At 54.9% G+C, this 18,414-nt stretch overlaps 1 protein-coding gene across 4 annotated transcripts in view; it reads right to left on the bottom strand.

The window, feature by feature from the left end:
• The window catches only part of PTPRU (protein tyrosine phosphatase receptor type U), a 324,630-nt gene that overhangs the window by 36,620 nt on the left and 269,596 nt on the right, over positions 1-18,414 (bottom strand). For 3 of the 4 annotated variants that reach the window (XM_074976599.1, XM_074976600.1, XM_074976602.1), the window contains 4 exons: positions 17,383-17,537; positions 14,257-14,392; positions 12,946-13,095; positions 12,301-12,474 (listed from right to left, as the gene is read on the bottom strand). In XM_074976599.1, the coding sequence (XP_074832700.1) occupies positions 12,301-12,474; positions 12,946-13,095; positions 14,257-14,392; positions 17,383-17,537 (615 nt within the window). Of the gene's footprint in view, positions 1-10,029; positions 10,952-12,300; positions 12,475-12,945; positions 13,096-14,256; positions 14,393-17,382; positions 17,538-18,414 lie in introns of those variants that run through there. The other variant, XM_074976601.1, reaches the window with a different exon arrangement.

Genomic DNA, 18,414 nt, shown 5'->3' with positions numbered 1-18,414 from the left:
CTCTCCCACACACACTGTCTTATCTGTGTGTGTGTCCAGAGAGGCTGGTAGCCACCATGGGCCCTGGGGCAAGGTGGAAGGGGGCCAGGTGGAGAAGAAATGGTTAATAATAGGCTCTGTGGTCTAGCAGAGAAAGGTCTAGCACAATTCAATGGCTCAAAGTTGAAGCTAGACAAATTCAGGCTGGAAATAAGGTGTACAGTGTTAACAGAGAGGTAATTAGCCACTGGAACAGTTCACAAAGGTAGAGAAGGGTACTTGGTAATTTTCAAAGGAAGGTTGGGAATTTTTCTGAAAGAGTGTTCCTAATTTTTAACGTCCTGCCCCCACCGCCACACCTGGAATGGAACCTGTGCCCCTCAGGAAGCCTGGTCAGGAGCCAGGCCAGGACCAGAAGTGGAGCCATAGGCAGGAACCAGGAGGAGGAAGTCACTCACCTTGTGCAGTAAGGGTGGTTCTTCGAGATGTGTCCCCCTGTGGGTGCTCCACTGGAGGTGTATGTGCACTCCTGTCCATTGAGCCTGCACACGTGCTCTCCTTCCCATGTGGTCTGCCTCCAGGCTATCTAGCACTTCATAGGCAAAAGCCCCTCAATTCTTTCTCTATTGCAGAGCCTTATGGAGAACTCCAAAGTAGAGGGGAGGAAGGTGTGTTGTGGAGCACCCCTAGCGACACACATCTCAAAGAACCATTGTTACTGAACAAGGTGAGTAACTTCCTCTTCTTCTTTGAGTAGTCCCCATGGGTGCTTCACAGTAGGAGACTCCTAATCGGTACTCAGCACTAGAGGCTGGGACTTCAAAGTGGAGTCTTACTACATAGAGTACTATGGAGTCAAAGATGGCATTAGGAGCCAAATCTTCACTGATCACATAATGTTCTGAGAGTGTTTGGGCAGAGGTCTAAGTACTAAAAAGATGGCAGAACAAGGAGCAATGGTCTGAAGTTACAGGGGGAGAGGTGTAGGTTGGATATCAGGAAAACTATTTCACCAGGAGGGTGGTGAAGCACTGGAATGCATTACTGAGAGAGGTGGTGGAATCTCCATCCCTAGAGGTTTTTAAGTCCTACTAGACTAAGTCCTGGCTGGGATGATTTAGTTGGGGTTGATCCTGCTTCAGGCAGGGGGCTGGACTACATGGCCTCCTGAGGTCCCTTCCCGGCCTAGGACTCTATGAGATAGGAATATCTGTAAGGAATGCGACCAAGGTAGAAACTGACCTCATCGAGTGCATATGGACCCAGGACGGAAAACACGCTGTGTCCTTGCTAACAGTGACTAATACAATCAGACAACCATTGGATAGTCATTGAGCCAATATCACAGCTTAGAAATCATTCAGTGGATGCAAGGAAGAGTTTACGGGATCTCCTCCCATCTTTAGTCCAGTGCAAGTATAATACTAGTGTTCTTCTAATACGTAGTTTATGCAGAATCATCTCTCTGTTGTCACAAATTTAGGGTGACCATTATCTCCCTATCACAATTATGGGATAGGGATATATGGATTGGGGAGGGGCTACCCCTCCCAGCTCCACCAAACCCCAGGGAGCCAGGCAGGAGGCGGCAGCCACTGGCACTCCCTTCCCCCAGCTCCAGGGAAGTAGCAGCTGCTGGAGCTCCCCATCCCACAGAGCCCCAGGGAAGCAGCAGCTCCCTGCCCTCCCCCCCACAGTCCCAGGGAAGTAGCATGAACATGGCCCCCAAGTGCTCTCTGGCCAGCAGCTGCTGGAAGAAATGGTCAGCGGGTGGCGGGGCCAAATACAGGATAATTAGGCCCTTTTAAAAATAAATAGGGGTGCCTTTTTGGCATCCCAAATATGGGACAGACTGTGACCCCACACAAACTGCTATTGGGAAAAACTGGGAGATGGATTTGTTGATTTACCTGGAAATGCAGATAGTGGTGGGAAAAACTTGAGATATGGCCTTAGCTTGCCTCTTTTTCTTTTCTTTAAATTGTTAGTTAAAAGGGCCACAAATGGCAGGCATGTCATCAGGTCTGTTATTTCTCCTATGTGCCTTGTTGAGGAGATGGCAGTTACAAATTGATCATCTCTCACACATGCGTCTTCACAGACTCTCACAATCCTGGGATAACTAAAACAGGGGAATCTCAAGTAACAGTAGAGAGGTCATTCTACTCCTGTATCTCGAGGATGCCACGGACTCAAATGAAGGTCTAGTCAAAGCCCCAAGAACTATTTGAAATCCCAGGCTGGAGAGGATGGTGTTACAGGTGAGAAGAAATTCTCCATGCTCTGAGGAATCTATGCATCTAGCAGGTGAGCAAACACAGAGTATTTGTCTACCTGGTGGTGGAAGGATATTTTCACTGCAAAATGTGGCTTAAGGGAGCCAAGTGAAAGTTTTGAACGTTTGGCTGTGTCTACACTTTGTAAAAACTTCGAAACGAGCTCATAGCAATAAGGGGATTTCGATGTTGACGAGGTCCTTTCGAAAAGGACCCCGGTGTAGACAAGCTGCATGGCAGTGAAATGCAGCACTTTCAAAGCATGCTAATGAGGCACTGAATACGCATTTTAGCACCTCTTTAGTATTCTTCCATCCGGCCATTCGCATGGCCATTCCAAAGTTTTTACTAAGTGTAGCTGTAGCCTTTGTAATCTAAAATGCAGTGTAAAATTGGAGGGAGGGAAGACGAGATTAGGTTTATGTGAGTAGAACAGCTTGGAACAGTTTCCATTTTGCAGGCATGTTGCATAAAGACTTTGGCTGTGTAGTGATACATCTTTCAGCTGCTCTGAGCTTTCTACTTCTAGGTCTTGAACTAAAAAGGAGACACACCTGCAGACCTAGGACTCACAGGCTGGGGTGAAGGAGCTGCCCATTGTTCTGAGATTTCAGGTGAGGAATCACCTGAGGAGAAACAGGAGGACATATTGCCATCTGTGTCAGGTGTAAGAGTCAGCTTGTCTTGGTCAAAAGGGGACAGAACAACTCTAACTTTGTCTTGCTGAATTTTCAACAGGAGGCTTAGATAGAAGAGAAAACTGTGAAGCGGCACACAAGAGGTTCCCCTCCCATGGAAGGATGAGGGCATCTCTGAGGGAATGTATCCACAGGCCAGGCCTGGGAAGTAACGTGGATATTTATTTCTGCAGTGAATAGTGAAGAAGTCGACAGTCATTTCTCCCTAAAAGGGAAAATACATGTGAAAAACAGCTCCAATTTCAGTTCCCATTCACAGTTGGGCCAGAAATTGACCGAGGCTGTTGGGTGCCATGTTCTGTATACCTGGTAGACAGATAGCTGGGATGAGCACCCTCTGAAGGATGTGCCATTTCTGAAGGGTGAGTGCTTCCTTGAAGAGGGAGGAAGATCAAGAACACCCGAAGTGATTTATGCAGACCATAAGGGGTACATCATGACCTTCATCAGAAAAATGTAGCCAAGAAGCCTGCCACTGTACCACTGTCATGAAGACTGGGCAAGCCGTTGTATCAGCTCCATACAGTGTCTAGCCCAGTGGTGTCCAACAGTAAGTTCAGGATCGCCACACTTGTGGTTGTAACCCTCCCCCAGAGCCAGGCACCCCCCAGTCCCCCCTGCTCTAACAATGCCCTCCCCCCCAGAGCCAGACACCTCCATCCCCCGCCACTCCAACACTGCCCTTCCTGTCCCCAAGAGACACGCACCCCCAGTCACATCCCCCCATGCAAATTGAATGCTGGTGACTCACCACAGCTGCTGCTGCCGGAGCCACCTGAGCCACGCAAGCCGTGCTGGGGTCTGAGCTGCAGCCATGAAAGCAGTGCAGGACCTGAGCTCTGCTGGGGCCACAGGAGCCAGGCTGGGCTGCAGCTGCTGGGGCCGCAGGAGCTGTGCCAGGCCACAGCTACCGGGGCCAAGCTGGGCTGCAGCCACTGGGGCTTCAGGAGCCACACTGAGGCAAGAGCTGTCAGAGAAGCCCCCACCATGCACTTGTCCCACCAAGTGGTGGTGCACGTGCACAGACCGAGCGGAGGTTGCTCCACGTGTGCAGCTCTGAAGAGCCACATTTCACCACACTACAGTGTCCAGTCCACCACATGGGATGACACCGCAGGTGTCCAAAGCCAATGAGATTATTATCCGATCCCGTAGACGGGGCTATTTCTGGTACAGATAAGGAGACGCTTGCTGGAGGGGCGGCTTCCCCTTTGCGTACTTCATCCTGTTCCGAAAAGCTTCCTCCAGGCCTGGCTCCAGGGCTCTGGCCAGCCAGGCTGTAGTGACTATCTGAGAGACATTGGATGGCTGTGACTTGTGTATGCCTCTTGCTCAAGGACTGCAATAAGGCAAATGGAGGGGGAAGGTCACCCCATTGGTTCCATCCCACAGTTATGGGTTGGCTTGATGGAATGAGGGAGGATCCTTCTATTGTAACAGTGGATCGTGAATTCCTCCTGACGACTGTCAGACTTGTCTCTGGCTAGAAGCAGCAGTGACTGGGGTATTGGCGTTATACAGCTCAGTGCCAGGAGTGATTATTGGTGCCAGGGTGTGCTCAGTACCGGGGCCCTGATACCTTATAATGGGCATTGCTGTTCTCTCCCAACCATCTTGTCTCCAGTTTTGCTTGTTTCCTGTCTCCATTGGTGCCAAGGGCTGCAAGTTTCTCTCCTGTGCTCAGAGCTGGGGTGGGGACACGGGGAGGTGAGAGAGAACCCTTCTGCATAGCCAATCACTTGGGAGTTTGCTTTAATCTGGCAGGGAAGGAGGAGCCTCCTCTGCCTGGCCAATCACTTTTGCTTTACTCCGCTGCACAGGGGGAATCCCCTTTGCCTTGCCAATCACTTGGAGGTTATCATAGAATCATAGTACTCTAGAGCTGGAAGAGACCTCAGGAGGTCATTGAGTCCAGCCCCCTGCCCAAAGCAGGATGGGCCCCAACTAAATCATCGCAGCCAGGACTTTATCAAGCCAGGACATAAAACTTCTAGGGATGGAGATTCCACCACCTCTCTTGGTAACACATTCCAGTGCTTCACCACCCTCCTGATTAAATAGTTTTTCCTAATCTCCAACTTACACCTCTCCCTCTGTAACTTCAGACCATTACTCCTTTTTCTGCCATTCATCAAAAGATCTGAATTCAACTTTCAGCTCTGCCATCAACTCCAACCAAGACTTTAGGAAGTCACAGAAGATCTCAGTGAACCAAAACCCATCTGTCACATGGGAATAGTGATTCTTACTTTCACTCCACATTTGTCTTATTGTCGCTTTAGCTTGTAATCCTCTTTGTTGGCCTCCTGCATGTCTATCCTGCACCTGCTGCAATGGGGCCTTGGTCTAGTCTGTGGCCTTTTGACGCTACTGGAACACCACTAAATAAATAAAATAACAAATCTATTAACCAGCACCTACCTCCTCAGTTCTGCTCACTGAACACACTTAGGCAGCTCAACCCGTCTCAGGTGTATAAATCAAACAGAAACTCTTCAAAGAGAAAACTTTGTTTGCCTGGGTCCTAGCCTGCTGGAGCCCTCCAGCAAGTCCTCTAGCAGAAGAGCATAGGAATGGCCATACTGGCTCAGAACAAAGCTCGCCTAGCCAAGTATCCTGTCTTCCAAGAGTGGCCAGTTCCAAGTGCCGCTTGGATTGAATGAACAGAACAGGCAATTGTCAAATGATCCATCCCTGGTCATCTGTTCCCAGCTGGCAAACAGAGGCTAAGGACACCATCCTGCCTAGCCTAGTTAATAGCCACTGATGGGCCTCTTCTCCAAATCTGATCCAAAGAACTTTGCTGAGTGTAATGGGATTCCTGTTCTCTGACCCAGGCAGTTTCTGCAGCACAGATTCAGGCAGAGAGGCCAGGCAACACAAAAGCTAAACAATATAAATAAAGCTAGCTGTGTGTGTTAAGTCAAAGGTGCAAGCTACCCCAAAACAGATGGCAGAGCCATTCATACCTGCTGCCTCCATTTACAAAGTGATTCCACTGGAAATGAAAGCAGGTAACAAGGAGATAAGATCCGTATAAAGACAATGTGAAAACACAGAGTTCAGCTGTAATGCACCAGAGCCCCAATGCAATCAGAAGTGCTGCAGGAGTCCAGGCAATGGCGGTTCGGGCTGGGATGCTGATCTCAGGGAGCACATCATGCCATGGGATTTGATTCATTGGGGCCTGGATGTAAAAGTGCCCTGGTTGGTTTGAAGAAAGAAAAGTGGTTCCAGTGATTAACAACCCATCCCTTCATGCTATAGGCAGCATGCTGTGAGCCTCTAGGCTTCTGCTTTATCTGCTGTCACCTGTGTGTGCTCGTCCTCCAGCATTTCTCTCAACACAGTCCTACCGCAGCATACTGGGGGCACCCACAGAGCCACTGTGACATCCGTAACCATTGCTAATGTTTGAGAGTGAAGCCTCTACACAAGAGACAGCCTGGTCCAGAGGCAGGAGTCCAGCCAAGGGAACCTGGAGGACATGACTGACAATCACCTGCTTCAGATGCTGGTCCTGGAAATCTGCAAGGCCAGGTATAAATAGGCCAGAGTAAGGCTGGGGATAACGAGGTTAGCTCAGTCAGGCAGGCTGAGTTGTATTGTCATCAGTAGATCTGGAGGTGTGAACTCCAAGAGAGGGGAAGCTGCTTTTGTATTTAGTGAGTGAGTTAACTCACGAAAGCTCATGCTCTAAACTTTTCTGTTAGTCTATAAGGTGCCACAGGACCCTTCGTTGCTCTACAGATCCAGACTAACACGGCTACCCCTCTGATACTTAATCACCTGCTGTGAGTCATGTCATGGCCACGTACCTCAGTTTTCCCATCCATTAAATTATGGTAACTATAATGACTTTTCTTTGTAAAGAGCTATTGAAATCTACAGAGGAAGAGTGATATGTAAGAGTTAGGTGTCAGACAAGGAAACAACCCATCCTGCTTGTCATCTATTCTTTCCTTCCTTCCCCCTTGCTTCCTTTGTTACTTACAGGAAACACACCACTGCAAAGCCTCAGCACTCACCTATAAAGGGCTCCTCCGTACATCTAAATACACACTCAACCAACGTGCATCTTCAGGGACAGAGTATGAAATGCAGCCAGGAGTTTATCCAATCCCAGCTTTTGTTAGGAAAAGGAAACACACTCACCTGGGTGAGATTTCAGACGCAAAGGCCAGCAGGCCTGTCTGTCTCCAGTGCAGAGCAAAACTGACTAGCAAGCCCAAATCGTTTTCCGATGGGCTTGTTTCAAAGCACAGGTTCCCCCAATCTCCAGCCTTGCCCCCAAACAACAATGCCACACTGAAAGCCTGCAGCAAGCAGGGCCATGGCTCTGCTACATAAAAGCTGTCTACACGTGCACGCTACTTCAAAGTAGTGGCACTAACTTCGAAATAGCGCCCGTCGCGGCTACACGCGTCGGGCACTATTTCGAAGTTAACTTCGACGTTAGGCGGCGAGACGTCGAAGTCGCTAACCCCATGAGGGGATAGGAATAGTGCCCTACTTCGACGTTCAACGTTCAACGTTGAAGTAGGGACAGTGTAGACGATCCGCGTCCCGCAACGTCGAAATTGCCGGGTCCTCCATGGCGGCCATCAGCTGGGGGGTTGAGAGACGCTCTCTCCAGCCCCTCAGCTCACTGGTGGCCGCGTGGAGCGGCCCCTTAAAGGTCCCCTCCCACTCCCTGCCTCTGCAGGAAGCTGAGGCAACGTGCAGGCTGCAGCCTGCACACGCGGGCAGCCTGCTGCACCCTCAGCCACCCACCCACCCAGCGGCGATGGCTAGCCGGCAGCCCCCCCAGCGCCCCCAGGGGACCCCCCCCAAGGGGAGCCAGGGCAGCCAGCCCAGCCAGAGGGCCGGCCAGGCTGGGAAGCGGCAGCGGGGCCCCTCCTGGATGGAGGCCGAGCTGCGGGACCTGCTGGGGCTCTGGAGCGAGGAGGAGGTGCTCCAGGTAATGGGGAGCAAGAGGCGGAACGCGGATGCGTTCGCTCGGCTGGCCAATGGCCTGGCTGCCCGGGGTCACCCTGCCCGCACTCCTGATCATGTGAGGAGTAAGGTGAAGGAGCTGCGGCAGGGTTATGCCCGGGCCCGGGAAGCGGCCAGCCGATCTGGGGCAGCCCCCATCACTTGCCCCTTTTACAGGGAGCTCAGGGACATCCTGGGCTCCCAGCACACCTCCTCCCCTCCGGCCACCCTTGACACCTCGGCTGACGAGCCCGAGCAGGCCCTGCAGCCGGAGTCCGCCCCGGAGGCAAGCCCCGCACCCCGGGGGCCCCCCCCGGAGGCCATCCCCGGGACATCGCGGCAGGAGGAGGAGGAGGAGGAGGAGGGGGGCTCCTCCTCTGCAGAATCCAGCCTGCAGATCCTCCTCCTGCCATCCCGGAGCAGCAGCAGGGCCTCCGACCCCCAGGGATCTCCGGACCGTGGGAGCGGACCCACAGGTAGGTACCCCTCTCTGGTGGACACCCCTGGGCTTGAGGGGCGGGGGTAACAGAGATGTGTCCAGGGCCCCCCACACGCTCACATGGCCATGGCCCCAAGGACACCAGGGCCATGGCCCTCACAGCACTGCAGCCATCAGCCCCTGCCCCGCCCCACCCTGCATGACAGTGCCATGCCCCATCCCCGGGCCAGGGGGGAGCGGAACCTCGAGGGGCCCCCAGGCGGAGTGGGTGGGACACCCCGCAGCAGCAGCATGTGATGGAGTGGGGGGAGTGCCAAAGGGAGACTCAGGCTACATATGAGCCACAAGAGCCGAAGAGCTCCCAGGGCCAAAGGAGGATCCTGGCGCTACAGCTGGCAGGTGACACCTCTGCCCTGAACAAACAGGAGGGAGGAGCCGAGCTGGCTTGGAATTGGGGGGCGAGGGTGGGGGCCACAGGTAGAGGCTAGGGGAAGGGAGAGCTGGAAGGCAGCCAGCCTGAGGAGGGGGAAAGCTGCAACCCAGAGGGTCCCCCCCTTGGGGTCTTCTCCCCACGACGGGTTGGAAGGACTGTCTCTTCCGACAGCTGGTGCTGTCACTCCTGGCAGAAAGTGGCCATCTGTGGCCTAAGAAACCTCTCCTGCTCTCAGACCCTGCGGGGTGAAGTGAGAGTCGCTCCCACCAGGGGACAGGGTGCAGGGCAGGGGGACCCCTGAACCCCATCCATCACAGCAGCATCTCCCGGGGATGGGGATGGGGAACCTGCAGCAAAGGGCGGGGGGGACAAAGGCCACGGCTCGGGGCCCACACTAACGCCTGTCTCCATTCTTCTTTCCCCCCTCCTCTCCTGTGTCCTGCACCTGCACCTGCACCATCAGAAGGACCGGAAGAGAGCACCAGCGAGGCCTCAGTTGTCCCGGAGAGCCCTCCGGGACCATCGCTCCAGGGCAGCCCCTCGGCCGAGGAACGACCGGCCCCGCGGAGGGCTAGACGGCGGACCCCACGCCTACTACCGCCGACGGCGATGGACCCCCAGCTGCTGGCCATCCACCGCCGGCAGCTGGAGGTCTCGGAGCAGCACCTCCAGCTGCAGGAGCGGGCGCTGGCCTGGCGCCAGGAGGCATGGGGGGCCTATATGCAGACATTTAACCGGCTTGTGGACTACCTGGCCCCCCATGCCGTGCCGGCCGACCCATCGCCCACCCTGCCCACTCCTGCAGCCCCACCACCAGCTGCTCCGCCCGTTGCCGGCCCGTCCGCCGTCGTCCCACCACCCACTTGCGAGGGCCAGAGCGCCGAGGGACCCCTGGAGCCACCTGAGACTCGCCGGCCCCGATACCTTCCGGTCCAGCCCGCTCCCACCCAGCCGCGGACCAGGCTGCGAGCGCGGCGGGGCTCCCGGCCGGGCACGCCCAGTGCCGGGCTATAGGGGCGAGGGGCCCGGGACGTGGCCCCCCCCTTGTATATAGTTGGACCCTGTTTTTTTGGTCCCCCCGTTTGCCCCGTCCCCCCCATGTAAATAGTTCTCCCCTTTATCCTCCCTGGTTTTCTTTTTATTATGTATGGCACACAGTTGTTTCTTTGGATTGTTTTATTTGTGTACATATTGCTTTGGTTGAACGTTTGTACCTAGTTTTCTGTTTGCGCTTCACATATTTATTTACACCCAAAAAAAAAGGTTCGGACAGAAAAAAAAAATTTACGTTCAGCCACAAGTGCGTGCTGTCATTTGTCCAGGACAAGGGGGGGGCGGTGGGGTGCTCCATGGTGTGGGCGTTGGGGCAGGAGTGTGGGGGAGGAAGGGGCGGGCAGTAGGGGGCCTGGGCAGAGTTCACCCCGCGGCCTGTTGGTCGAAGTGGGCCCGCAGGGCCTCCCGGACCCGGGTCCCCTCGGGGTCCACCTGCCGACTGGGGGCAGGAGGTGGCTGGACGTCTGCCCTGCCGGCCTCCGCGGCCCAGCCCTGCAGAAAGGTCTCCCCCTTGCTCTCCACAAGGTTGTGCAGGGTGCAGCAGGCACCCACAATCTGGGGGATGTTGTTGGGGCCCGCATCCAGGCGGGTCAGGAGACATCTCCAGCGTCCCTTCAGGCGGCCAAATGAGCACTCCACCACCTGGCGCGCAAGGTTCAGGCGCTCGTTGAAGCGCTCCTGGCTAGCGGAGAGATGGCCCGTGTAGGGGTGCATGAGCCACGGCCGGAGGGGGTATGCCGCATCTGCGATGACGCAGAAGGGCATGGTGGTGTCCCCCAGAGGGATCTCCCGCTGGGGGATGTAGGTCCCCGCCTCCAGCCGGCGGCACAGGCCCGAGTTCCGGAAAACCCGGGCGTCGTGGGTGCTGCCAGGCCAGCCCACGTAAATGTCCTGGAAACGTCCCCGGCTGTCCACCAAGGCCTGCAGGACGACAGAATCGTCCGCCACTGTGATGTGGGGCGCGGATGGGGATGTGAGTCCCATCCAGAGCCCCGAAGCAGTTGGGGAAGCCCAGGGTGGCAAAGGCGGTGACGGTGGCATCTGGGTCCCCCAGCCTCACGAGCCTGTGCAGGAGCATGGCGTTGATGGCACGCACAACCTGCAGAGAAAGCACATGGGACAGCCCCAATGAGGGGTGAGCAGGGTGTGCATGGCCCTGCCCTGCTCTGGCCCCCCTGCCCTGCTCTGGCCCCCCTGCCCTGCCCTGGCCTCCCCCTGTGGGTTCTCTTACCTCCATGAAGACAGCCCCGACGGTGGCCTTTCCGACACCAAACTGCTGTCCCACGGATTGGTAGCTGTCCGGAGTGGCCAGCTTCCAGACAGCGATGCCGACCCATTTCTGCACCGTGAGGGCACGCCGCATGGCAGTGTCCTGGTGCCTGAGTGCAGGGGTGAGCCACTGGCACAGCTCCAGGAATGTCTGCCGGCTCATCCTGAAGTTCCTGAGCCAGTGGTCGTCGTCCCACTCCCCAAGCACCAGCCGCTCCCACCAGTCGGTGCTGGTGGGGTAGCTCCACAGCCGCCGGCGTGTGAGGCGGGGGGTGGAGCGGGGTGCTGCAGGGGTAGGGGTTGAGCCCTGCTGCCCTGGGGGCATCTCCTCCCCTGGGGCAAGGAGGTGCTCAGCTGCCTCCCACATGGCATGGGTCAGGGCAAGCCCTGCTCCTGCCGGGAGGGCTGGGTGGACCTCTAGCTGCTGCTGCTGCTGCTGCTGCTGCTGCTGCTGCTGGGGGTCCATGACTGCGGCGCCCGGGGTCTGTGTGCCTATGGCTCCTCAGACCGCGTGCTGTGCAGGCTGAGTGTATGTGGGAGGGGCCCTTTAAGGGAGCGGCTAGCTGTTGCCCCGGAAGCACTAGTCCGCCCTGTGACCCTGTCTGCAGCTGTTCCTGGCATCCCTATTTCGATGTGTGCTACTTGGGCGTGTAGGCGTTCCCTCGCTGCACCTATTTCGATGTTGGGCTGAGCAACGTCGAAGTTGAACATCGACGTTGCCGGCCCTGGAGGACGTGTAGACGCTATTCATCGAAATAGGCTATTTCGATGTCGCAACATCGAAATAAGCTACTTCGATGTAGGCTTCACGTGTAGACGTAGCCAAAGATATCTCTGTATGCAGGGGCTCAGAACTGAGGGAGCCGCCTCCATGGCTCTTCCACACAGAGAGCCATCAACCACTATGTAAATGGAGCATGAAATGTTACTATTCTGATCTGGGGATGCTACCACCCAGACCCTCAGAAGTCTTTAGGTGCCCCATTCTCACTGATTTCAAAGAGTCTGGTGTCTAAACACCTTTCAGGATCTGGGCTAATGGCTGCTTTGCACCTATGTCAGTGTGGGTACATGGCTGTGTGGAATCAAAACCCAGGGCTCCCGCAACAGAGAAAGGGAGATCTAGGATCAGATTCTGTCCCTGGGCTCCAGGGCAATGGCCTCCCAGGGTGCACTCACGTCAGCTAAGGCCGCATTGATATAGTTGTTACTGTCCCCATCCATGGAGATGAGGAAGGGAAGGCATCGGTCTGGAGGCAGGACGTCCATGCTACGGTTCTTCTCCCGGTTCCGTGGCAACAGAGCGATGCTGCACTCCTCCACGTCCAGGTGGGGTGTGACCGAGTTCAGGGTCTGTGAGGCACACAGCGCTAGGGTTACTAAACCCAGCCCTCCCTCTCTCTCTGGGCTAGGGACAGACTGTGACTTGGACTAACAGGGCAGTTCTGCTCACTGGTGCTCCTGGGCAGTGGGCCCTCTGAGCTCCCTTCCCAGGCCAGGCCAGAGCTCCCTGGAGCCTTGAGGCAGAAGTGAGTGAAGGCTGCTCTCTAGTTGCCAGAGGATACCCCACCTGGATGGAGAGGAGACGGGGGAAGAGAGCTTCTGGTTTCCATCAGGCAGACAGTGTCTGTGGCAACAGGCTGTGAGCTTGTGCTGGGGAGAGTGCTGGGGGCTAAACATGGGCACAGGAAATCTGAATTTCCTAATGACAGCTTGCTTTGAAGCTCCTAGGAATGTCTTGCCCCAAGGAAGGAATGGCAGCTCCTCTGTGGCCTCCCAGGGTTAAGGGAGCCCCAGGCCCAGGACAGCCTGAAGCCTGCTCACCTGGAATTCCTCCCGCAGCTGCGAAGAGTTGCTCTGCGGTTCTATCCTGACCATCTCCTTGTATGCCAGTTTGAATTCACTGACTGGGATGGCGGTCTCCCCACACAGGCAGGCTTCCAAGATGGCATCGTGGATGAAGACGTACTGCTCCTTCACAGGGAGGGAAGACACCAGCATTTGCAAGGGGTGTCAGGGCAAATGGAGAAGGGAGTTCTCCTCCTTTCTCCCATCTAGGAGGCCCTGGACATATCAGGACTCTGCTTTGTCAGGGGCACGTGCACAGGACAAACACGGACTCAGATGCCCTGAGCTGGCACTATTCCTAGGTGAAATGCCCACGCACCCGCCGAGGGAGCCTTGTGAGAAGGACTAAGCCAAATGCCCACAGCTCTCCAGACACTGCAGACTTGGCTACACTAGCTGAGGCCATTCCTAGAAAGACGTTGCAGGACAGAGTGGCAGGAGAGGGCTGTTTGCTTTTCATGGGCACACCACAGGATGTTAGGAGACAGAGAAGCTGTACATGATGCAGGAAGGATTTGGGAGGGTCCCCAACACAGTCAGAGTTTAAGGCCAGAAAAGAATCTAGTCGGATCTTATACAACAAAGCCATGGGTCGTCAGGTGTCGGATGGCCCTCTGTGGCTGACCTGGGACATGAGTGCAGAGGCCTTTAAGGGAGGAAGGAACCTAGTGAGGGGGTTGAGGCCCAAACTCAACAGTGACAGGCACCTCAGTGGATCACAGATATCTTACCAATTAATTAAGCTTAATTACCGCTATTTTAACTGACTGCTCACTCAAAGTCAGGTCTTAGGGCAGTGGTGTCCAAAACAAATGTAATGGATCGCCGACACCCCCTTTTGGCCACACGCCCCCCTCCGGACATCACCCCCATCGAGCCAGGCATCCCCCCACCCAGGTGCACACGCACATCCCACGAGATTATTCACTGGAGCCGCCCCAGGCCTGAAGCTGCGCTGGGGCCAGGGGAGCCACCTCCACTCTTGCTGCCATGCACTTGTCCCACCATGCGACGGGGCACGTGCGCCGAATGGCCAGAGGAGCGCTCAATGTTTGCCGCACTCCACTGCCCCATTCACCACATGCAGCGAATGGGGAGCGTATTGGATTACGTGGCCTTAGGGGGTCCCCATGCAGGGAACATAGGCTGGCAGCTAGGAATTCTCTTTAGCTGCATCCCAGGCCACATGCAGGGTACAGACAAGGGAGGGTGATGTAGGCTGCATCTCATAGCAGACCCGGGCAGCCTACTGTTATCAGGCACGTGGGGGGGGAGTCCTCTGCTCACCTCTGTCTGGATCATGTTGATTCTCCGTGAGCACAGTGTCTTCACACAGTTGTAAATGTCCACGACCCCTTCACACTCAGCCATGTCCAGCATCACATCTAGGACGATGTAACAGCCTGTCCTCCCAGTGCCAGCACTGGAGCAACCGGGACAGAGAAGGACCAAACAAACGCGGGATGGGTATTACAGGTGGGTGAAGCCAGTAACAACAAAGGACAGCAGGTATACACATGCTGCACAGACACACCACACTATACACAGAGACACAACCCCACACAGCATCTGATGAAGTGAGTCTGTGCTCACGAAAGCTCATTCTCAAAACTTTTCTGTTAGTCTATAAGGTGCCACAGGACCCTTCGTTGCTGTTACAGATCCAGACTAACACGGCTACCCCTCCGATACTTAACCCCACACACAAGCTCCAGATCCAACCTTTGCCTCCCATAGCCAAAGCAAGTGGAAGCAGCTTCAGTTCTGTGCTGGCTGAGCTAGCTTTAGTCTGGTTAGCTTAGGTACCAGAGCAGTGAGGATGCTGTAGCAGTGCATGCTTCAGCCTGGACTGCCTGAATCATTGCCCAAGGTCCTGGGTGGGTCTGTACAGCCTGTGTGAAGCCAGGCTGCTGCAGCTTCACTGCTGGGGTTCCTGTGCCAGCAGGATCAAGGCTAGCTTAGCTATAGCCACTGGAGCCACACCCTGGGCCCGCCATGTAGACAAACCTGGGATGTGTCTTCCCAGGGCTGCCCAACACACTCACCTCATCAGACAATCCATTCACTGAGCCATACCTAAGCCAGACATGCCAGGAACTGATTTGCTCCTCCCGCCCCTCTTCCCCAGAGGCTTTGACAGGGAAATACTAATTCCTGGGGCTGATGAATCGCTCTCCATGATTATCAGTGATTAGAGACGAGGAGAATTCTGTTACTAATCACACTCCTTGTCTCCTGTGAAAGAATACTGATGAGGCAATTGACAAGGAGAAATCAAATACAAAATCCCTCTTGTTCATCAGCTCTTCCTTGTTTGCCCAGCAGAGGAAGGGCCATTAACCCATCACAAAGGAAATCTGGGGAGCGTTGATGGTTATTCAGGGAGGACAGGCAATTTCTGTCCTGTTTCAGCCTCAAACCAAAGGCCTGGCCACTCGTCCCTTGCCCTGCCAGCCATGACAGCTTCTCCATTCTGCATTGCCTCGAGCTTGGCCAAGCCTGGCATAATAGGGACCAGGAAAAACTCAAATCCCCACTGACATAAGTTAACTGGGGTCTAATGGGAGAGCCAACTGACTGAGCCAAGAAACATCTGAGGGACTCATTTGAAGGACAAGCAACCCCAGCAGCTAGGAGCATATCAATCAAGAGGAAGAAGTGCTGGCAGTAGAGCTGAGAGCCTGCAGTAAGGCAGAGATAGGCAGGAGTTGCGGCCATTTATTCACAAGGGACCGCCCAGTGACAGTGATTCAGATTTCTCCCCCGCATTCTGTCCTGAACTGGGATGCCAGGTGCTGCTGAATAGCTGCCCTGCAGTGTCCCAGAAGTGGCTGCATTTTTGTGAATGGTAGGAGATTCCTGGAACAGGTCATCGGTGGTGGCTGTGAGAAGACCCCTAAAAGAGGAGTCTGCGTCTGAAATGAAGTATTCACAAGTGGTCAGGTGTCCACATTTCCATGAGTAACCCATCCCAGCTGGGACCCACCAGCCTCCTTGGCAAAGCTTGTTCTAAGAACTGCTTTGGGGGTTTGTTGGCCTGTGCTACGAAAGGGAGCAGACTGGACAGTCACAGTGGTTCCTTCTCACCTTGGAAACCATGATATTCAGTGGAGGCGTCCTTAGGCTAACAGCTAGGGAGACTGAACAACACACTCTCAAGTCACGATGGATGTTTGGAAGCAGGGTTGAGAGATGCTGGCTCAAAGAAGCAGCATGGGGGGAGTTTACCCTGGGTTGTACTGAGGCTGAAGAAGGGCTTTCAGGGTCTGGGTTAACCTGGATTAATTTCACCAGCCTGTAAATTCACATCAAGAGAACACAAAGGCCTCTCTGCAGCATTCCATGCCATGAGTGCTTGAAATACACACCTGCCCCCAGCTGCCTCCTATTTCCGAGGTGCCTGCTACCCATCAATCTGGAGAAGAAATTTTACGGCTCTGTACATTAACGCTGGGACATCCAACACTGAGCCATAAACCAGAGGCTCCTTATCTGCTGTAGCAGCCCTTCTTACAGAGCCAAGTCACACATTTTATATCGCCCTGTTACATATTGTACTACAAATACAAGTGTCCAACGCTCCAAGCCAAAGCACCCTGGGACAAGACATTACTGGGGCTGGCTCAAGCCTCCCACTTTTAGCGCATTTTGGGTGCTCAGGCCCAGCTTCTCCAAATGCAGGAGTCACATGCCACCTATGAGCTGCAACCCCTTCCATGGCCACTGCAGTTACAGTGGATGAGAGGCAGGATATGAGTCAACAGTGGCCCTTGTAGCCAAGAAGGCTAATGGCATATTGGGGTGCATTCGGAGAAGTATTTCCAGAGGATCTAGAGAAGTTATTATTTCCCTCTACGCACACAGGTGAGGCCACAGCTGGAGTATTGTGTCCAGTTCTGGGCCCCCCCAGTATAGAAAGGATGTGGACGCATTGGAGCAGGTTCAGCAGAGGGCTGAAGGGGCTGGAGCACATGACCTATGAGGAAAGGCTGAGGGATCTGGACTTATTTAGTTTGCAGAAGAGTGAGGGATGATTTGACAGCAGCCTTCGACTTCCTGAAAGGGGGCTCTAAAGATGATGGAGAAAGACTGTTCGCAGTGGTGACAGATGGCAGAACAAGGAGCGATGGTCTGAAGTTACAGAGGGAGAGGTGTAGGTTGGATATTAAAAAAAACTATTTCATCAGGAGGGTGGTGAAGCACTGTAATGTGTTACCAAGAGAGGCGGTGGAATGTCCATCCCTAGAGGTTTTCAAGTCTGGCTTGACAAAGTCCTGGCTGGAATGATTTAGTTGGGGCCCATCCTGCTTTGGGCAGGGGGCTGGACTTGACCTCCTGAGGTCCCTTCCAGCCCTAGAATGCTATGATTCTGGCGATCTCCAGACAGCACTCCACCCTGTGGCTGGGTCTTACCTGCAGTGGATGACTATGGGCCCTGCGTCAGGGGGCGTGGAAGCCTTCACTCGCCGGATGAAGGCCAAGAGCCCGGTGGCGTGGTAAGGCACCCCGTGTTCGGGCCACGATGTGAAGTGGAACTGCTTTACCTCATGCCTCGCTGAGTAGCCTCTCTGCAAAGGAAGCACAGGGCAGGGTGAGACTGGAGGAGGAACCCAGGAGGCAGGAGCTACAACTGGGAGAATGAAGGGGAATGGAGATCCAGATTAACTGCAGCTGTTACTTGATTCCAGGAAGCAGCAGATGGATCAACGCTGCTCACGTACCACCAGAACCAGACTGCTGCTACTGGTACCAGTGGCTGAGGCAGTGACTGAGGGTGTTCATGTGCCTGGAAAAGAGATTGAACAAAGGCACCTTCCTTCCCCCCCACAGGTCTCCGTGCAACTCCCGCTGCCACCTGAGCCCCAGGGGTGAGCTGCCCTGCCTGGAGCTGCTGGGGCTCTGCTCTCCCCTCCTCTGTCTTGGACAGGGAGCTTCCCCAGCACTCCCCAAGCAGTCAGGGTCCTGCGGTCACTGTGTCATGGCAGGGACAAGCTTCCACCTGGCTGGCAGCTCTGCCCCCTCCTTCACTCCAGCAATGACAGGCTGTGAGCCAGCGAGCCGCGAGCTAGGCACGCTGCACTCCAGAGACATAATCTGCAGCAGCATCATGTCAGAAGGCTCTAACCCACCAGTACTCCCCTCCCCTCCCCACCAAGGCTGCCTCTGCCGGGAAGAGACAAGGGACAGCAGCATGTTAACAGCCGGTTAACTCAACGACAAGTTCCCATGGCTGCGGATGTAAATTGCCTGTTCCTCATTGGCCTGGCATCGCGTTCTGGGGGTCAGCATGCCCTGGCACTGCCAAGTGTGCAGTCACTTAGGAACACATGGGGTAGGTGTGACTCTCCACAATCTGGACAGCCGTTCACACTGGTCAGAGTAAGCTTAGGGGGTTCAGGTTGGTTGGGGGTGTAGGGCTAGGGTAGGTGAGGTTCAGGCTTGTGA

Source organism: Carettochelys insculpta, chromosome 24 (genome assembly GCF_033958435.1).
Source record: "Carettochelys insculpta isolate YL-2023 chromosome 24, ASM3395843v1, whole genome shotgun sequence".
In the NCBI taxonomy this organism is placed as follows: domain Eukaryota; kingdom Metazoa; phylum Chordata; order Testudines; family Carettochelyidae; genus Carettochelys; species Carettochelys insculpta.
Note: the sequence above shows the minus strand (reverse complement) of the source record. Positions and strands in the feature narration are given on the sequence as shown.